General features: G+C 52.1%; 1 protein-coding gene across 1 annotated transcript in view; it reads right to left on the bottom strand.

Annotated features, from left to right (window-relative positions):
- Positions 1 to 3,257: 3,257 nt before the first annotated feature.
- LOC104402296 (protein AF-17-like) overlaps positions 3,258 to 5,958 on the bottom strand; it is a gene marked incomplete at both ends in the record, with an annotated part of 12,206 nt that continues 9,505 nt past the window's right edge. The window contains 3 exon segments of the mRNA XM_010010133.1: positions 3,258 to 3,375; positions 4,071 to 4,257; positions 4,259 to 4,298. Of these exon segments, the coding sequence (XP_010008435.1) occupies positions 3,258 to 3,375; positions 4,071 to 4,257; positions 4,259 to 4,298 (345 nt within the window).

Raw genomic sequence — 5,958 nt, 5'->3', positions numbered from 1 at the left:
TTCCAACACAAACCAGTCTGTGGTTCTGTGAGTTTTGCAGCCCTGTGCCTCCAGCTTCCTCTCCCAAAACCCATCTTGGGGTCCTCCAAAGCTTCCAGATGCTCAGCTCCTTTCTAAGGAGCATAAATAAGTGCTTCCCTGTCCACAAGTGACCCCCACAGCCACGCGTCCCAGGGAGCTGGGACACTGCAGTGCGGGGGCCAGAGCTGCTCTGCATGTGCTCACGGGCAGGGTATCTCCCAGCCAAAGAGTACTCAAGACATGAAGTATATTTATCTGCCATTTGCTTTCCATCCCCTGAGCCTGCCAGCCTGCAAACACACGTTCCCCTCGCCCTGGGATGTGTCAGATGTTGTGACTACAGCCTGCACCAGCTGCCTGACTTGCCCCTCCTCTTCACACAATAAGAGACGTTTCTTACGTACAAGAATCCAGGAAGTCTCCTGCAGGGAACACTGTGATTTACAGTGTAATGCCCCGAGCGGGGTATTTTCTACTGCTGAGAACAAGCAAATGCAGCTGTTGCTCAGCAGCTCTTACAGACAGGTACAAGTGGGATCCTCACTCCCTCATCCCCATGGGAATGCCCTTCTGACCATGACTGGGCCACTCTTTTGGGGAGAAGCCACTGCTTTCTGAGGGTGACCAGCAGCTGCCCGTCAGCAATAGTTTCCCAGTATAAGGCACCACGTGGAGACAAGTCTTGATTTCAGGGACAGGACAAGGCATGGAAACTTCCTAAGCTCTCCAGCCAGGATCAGCCACCAGAAGGCTGGGAACAGCCAGCCCACAGCAGGGCTTCTCAGTGCTCTTTCCATCCAAGGACCACCTAAACCCTTTGGAAGACACTCACAGCCCACTGTGTGCAGCTTCACTGCAAGGGTTTTAACTTGCAACCCACCAATTCAATTCAGCTAAGCTCTGATGCCTGCTTGTTACTGTCACGTTCGCTGGCAGCAAGAAGGTTGCACCCACATATATATATACAATTCTGGATTTCTGAAACAGTACCAGGCTCCATATTCAATTATCTCCTGGCCAACACCACCCTGTTGTCTACAGAGAGGGGAGATGACTGAGTTATCACACCGAGACGGCACTTTCCAAGGCACCAAGTATGGAAGAGAGGCTTGAAGACAACTAGAGAAGATAAATACATTCAGCCTGTCATCATAAGGAGGAAGGATCCAGGACAAGCCGTGGGAGGAAGAACTAGACAGTAGCTAAGGGAGTGGGAAGATAAGAATCAGACTTTTTGTACTGCCAAAGGCACCCTGGTATCAAGCGCCATCAGTGATAACAGTTTCTCAGTTCCCCCATCTGTAAGACAGGGTGACAACATTTCCCTCCATCACATTAAAACGGTGAAAAGCTCAAATATTACTGCCATGAAAGCGATGTCTCCATGGGATCTGTCTGCACACACACACTCAGGAAAGGTAATCGGAATTAAAAGACAAGGGAGGATTACTTCAAACTTCACAACCACCCTGTTAACAACCTGGGATTAAAGCAGTCACCACAGTTTTAAGTGAAAATGGCCCCACACAGGAGGTTGAATGCATGTTAATTAATCTCCTTGGAATAAAGAAAAAGGGAACTTGACTTAACACCTTCTGAGCCACCAGCTCCAGCAGCAGGAGACAGTGATGGACAAACCTTAAACGTGACAGGAGCTGTTCTAAATGCTGCCTGAACTGGAAAAAACATGTCCTGAAGCTTTTAAGATCCCAGTCAAACAAAAGGAGCAATCTTGGAAATGGAAACGAAGCAATGGGGGCGGGGAGGAGGAGAGGGTTGAGCACTTTGTATGTTGGATTTTGCCTACATGATTCATTCAGCAGTAGCTGCAGGGCTGGAAAAGAAGCCAGACTGCTGAGCCCGTGTTGTGCCGGAGCCACAGGGCTATTCCTGACAGTTGACTCGTTTCCTTCTCCTGTCAGCACCTTGCCAAAATAACAGCAAAGGGGAAGCAGCAGTGGGCAATCTCCCTCTTGTTGACTGCTGTGAGGAAAGGGTAACTCCTTGAATCATCCCATTCTTTCCTTAATTCCAGGTGAGTGAATCACTCCTGACTCAGAGCTCACGTGCCACGGCCCTGGCTCCCACTGAGGTCAGCTGTGCTGTTACCTTCCCCTTCGAGTTCAACCCAAGCTGCTGGTGGGGACACACAGACAAAACGCTGCCAGTGAAACACAGAGGGACAGCCAAGCACCTTCCAGGGCTTGCAAAGGTCAGGAGCAAGCACACGTGTTCATTCATGCTTTACATGCAGGCATGCACACTTGGTGTGGCAAGTAAGGGCACGGTGGTGTCAGATGATCCAGAGAACCCAGAGCCACCTCGAATGAGGACTGTGTGTTTGCAAGTGCTTGTCACCCAGTGGGACACTGGGCAGGGTTTTACCTCCCAGGAGTTCAGCATCCAGCATGCTGAGCTGCCAGCATTGCTGGGCTAGGGGAGCAGGAGACAGTTGCGCCACAAACTGCAACCATCTGAAAAGGAGGAGGGTGCTTTTGTTTAACTACTGGTGCAAACCAAAGATGAGGCCCACTCTGTTTTGGGAAAAAAAATAATAAGAAAAAATAAAATAAAACTCTTATGATGCTTCAAGTTTCCTGCTTATTAACCAGGCAATTTTCCAAGGAAAATGAATTTGCCTTGGTGGGAAAATATGAGCAGTTGTAAGTAATTCAGTGTTGGCACGTTCGTGTTTGGAAGCTTAAAACAGTGGGTTTTCATGTGTTCATAACAAAGCCAAAGGGAAAGGGCTGGAAGTAACTCAGAAATGGAAGATGAGAATTAAAAGAGTGTGAGGTATCTCTCATTTCAAAAGCAACCCAGAAAACAAAACCCCAACAAACAACTTTTAACTTCTTCTGAGCGAGCAGAAGCTCGCCATGGCTTTCCCTCACTTTGGATAGCTTCAGCGTGTAAAAAGACAACAAATTTCTGCAGGGAAGGACTCCACGTTCTTGTGCTTTTCTAGCACAAGTCCAGGGCCACACATTGTCCAAGGGACACAGCAGCAGATGTGCTTTTACAGGGTTGCAAGCCAGCACTTCAGTAAGGCAAACACAAGCACCCCCTGCCTTGGGGAAAAAGCCACTGTCCCCCTCTCCTAGCCCCTGGCTCTCACAGGCACAGGATGGGAGCAAGCAGGGAGGGCAGCTGGAGAACTACGGATGCAGTTGTCTCAACTCTTCCAGGGAGAGCCCTTTGGAAGTCCAAACTCACATACCTTCTGATTCACGTACCTGCCCGGCTGCTTTCCGACTGATTTAAGAGTGGGTTGATCGATAGCCCAGATGTGAGGGGGCTCCCAAAAATATGTGAGGAAGGGAGGCTGAACGTCGAACCTGCCAGGGAGAACACCTACATGGCGAAACAAGGAGGGAGAGACAGAGGAATGACTTCTCAAAAAGGCAAGAGGAAAATAACTTCATTATTCCATCTCCTCCTGACTCTTGATCCCGGCTTGCTCATGAGACAGTGTTAAAAATACCTCCTTGGATGTCTCGCTAGACAGTTGAAATCTTCCCAAGCCCTTCTCAGAGCCAAGAGGTCTGAATGAGCCATGTTAACACTGAAGCTGTAAAACTAGCTCTCTCCTCCCTCTAAAACACCTCCCACAGTGAGCTCCCCACAAAGGACAAGGCTCTGTCTCCTGGCACACACACAGCCCACCCAGCGGGGATGTGCCAGCCCTCCCACCAAGTGATCTGTGCTGCAGGGTGAAGACAGGGCTGGCACCGGTGGCAGGATCCACTGGGAAGCAGGGGATGAGCAGCACGGGACACAGCACATGGACAGCCAGGCCCCTGCTACTTGGGCACTGTTTGTGCTTCCTCTGACAGTTGATGGAAAGCAACGTGTCCTTTTAGGCTGCAACTCCTCCCCTCCCTGAAACAGGCTGTGGGCTGTGATGCCAAACTGCCTACATCCTTCCACCCGCTCCAAGGGAAGCTGCAGTTGGCACATGGAAGGAAGAGAAGCTGTTCCCAAGTGAAAAAAGCAGCTCCGATGCTCTTCCCAAGCTCCAACCCCTCTCCTGGTCCCCATGTTCTTACCTGCGTGGTGGACACTGAGGAGGAGGAAGCTGGGATGGTGCTGGCAAAGGGAGAGCGGTTGAGCTGTGGGAGAGACGACGTGCCCTGGTGTGCCAGGAGGCTGGAGGAGAGCGGGGTGCTGCACACAGCGCGGAGCACTCCACCCCCGTGGGAAATGGGGTCCTTGTTACTGGTGTAGATCCCTGCAAGGGGAGGGGATGGTCAGAGAGCCACGCTCCCCTCCATGGCCTGCAAGAGCTGGGTGTCTGCGGGGCTCGATGTCAGAGAGGGAGGGTGGCACCAATGCACGAGACACTCGAGCATCTCATGGCCTTGGCGTGCAGTGAAGGGTGATCACAGCCCACAGTCCCTCCATCAAAAGGCAGCACAAGCTTTTCCAGCCTTGCCCCTGCCCCCTGATACGCTCTGACAGAGAAATCACACCATGAAGTGACCCACCAAAGGCACAAGTCAATGGCAGGAGGGGGCAGTGGGCTCAGTCCCACTCTCTGCTGCCTGTGCTGGTCAAGAGACCACACTCCTGCTGAGCTGACCTGTCCCCTTGCACCATGCCCAGGGACCACAGTGGGGCACGACAGGTAAAATGAGGAAGAAAGGGCGAGGAGGGAGCTGCTGCTGAGGGATGGGACCTGTCTGACTTCCCCTTGGCTCAGGCATGCGGCAGGGGCCCGCAGCCAGGTCCTTCTGAGCCCTGCCAACATCTCTGCAGCAGCAGAACGGGAGAACAAGCAGGCAGGAGCGCAGGGCCCGGCAGCAGCCTCCCCTCTGAAACATCCCTTTGTTGTTCCAGGGGGAAGGCAAAAAAACATTGGCCCCAGGTTATGATTATGGAAGTTGCATCAATTCCTGCAGCTCCTCTCCTCTCTCAGACAACTGGGCCAGGGCTCCCAGGCACACACAACAAAACCAAACCTCCCCCCTTGCAATCTGACCTAAATTGGAACATCTGCAAACAACCCACAATAGACCAATGACAAGTTCTGCTGCCAGAACAGTGTCAAACCTCAGCCCTGAGCAGCAGGCTCCTCCTCTGCCTGCTGCCTTAACCCCTTCCTGCCCCCATTCCCTGCCAGGCCAGGGAAAGGAACTCAGGCTGGGAATGGCTGTATGCCTCCCAGAAGAGTTAATGGTGGTGTTCCAGTCTCCCAACCCTACGAGGATGTGGTAAGACCAGGATGGGAGGCTTTGCTTTTAGAAAGAGGGGTTAAACTTGAACCACTTATGAGAGTCCCTCATTTGGGGCCAGGCTGTGGTTGTTCTGGTTTGGCCTGTGAATATCCCTCTGTATTGCTTTGGGAATCAGAATCATAGAATAGTTAGGGTTGGACAGGACCTTAAGATCACCTAGTTCCAATCCCTGCCCATGGCAGGGACACCTCACACTAAACCATGTCACCCAAGACTCCATCCAACCTGGCCTTGAACAGTGCCAGGGATGGAGCATTCACAACTTCCTTGGGCAACCCATTCCAGTGCCTCACCCCCCTCACAGTAAAGAACTTCTTCCTTATATCCAACCTAAACCTCCCCTGTTTAAGTTTGAACCCATCACCCCTTGTCCTATCACTTACAGTCCCCAATGAAGGGTCCCTGCCCAGCATTTCAGCTCTTGCTAGTTGAGGTTCTCCAGCACTGGAGCAAAAAGGGTTTGAAATGCTCCCCAGCCCAGCTCCAACGACAGAGAAGCCGACCTAAGGTTGATCCCAGCATGAAGGTCAAGATGGAAACGGGAGAACCAGATGTGGATCTTTATCGCTCCAGGGCCTGAACTAAAGGGACTGGACTCGGTGCAGACAGGTCCAGACACCAGCTCAATGTGATGAGAAGGGAGGGAGGAGCCGTGCACACCTGGAGCCCCGAGGGGGAACATACCTGAACCCAGCAGCGG

Source organism: Nestor notabilis, unplaced genomic scaffold, assembly GCF_000696875.1.
Source record: "Nestor notabilis isolate BGI_N333 unplaced genomic scaffold, ASM69687v1 scaffold28902, whole genome shotgun sequence".
NCBI classification, from domain to species: Eukaryota; Metazoa; Chordata; class Aves; order Psittaciformes; family Psittacidae; genus Nestor; species Nestor notabilis.
This window is presented reverse-complemented; position numbering and strand designations above follow the sequence as displayed.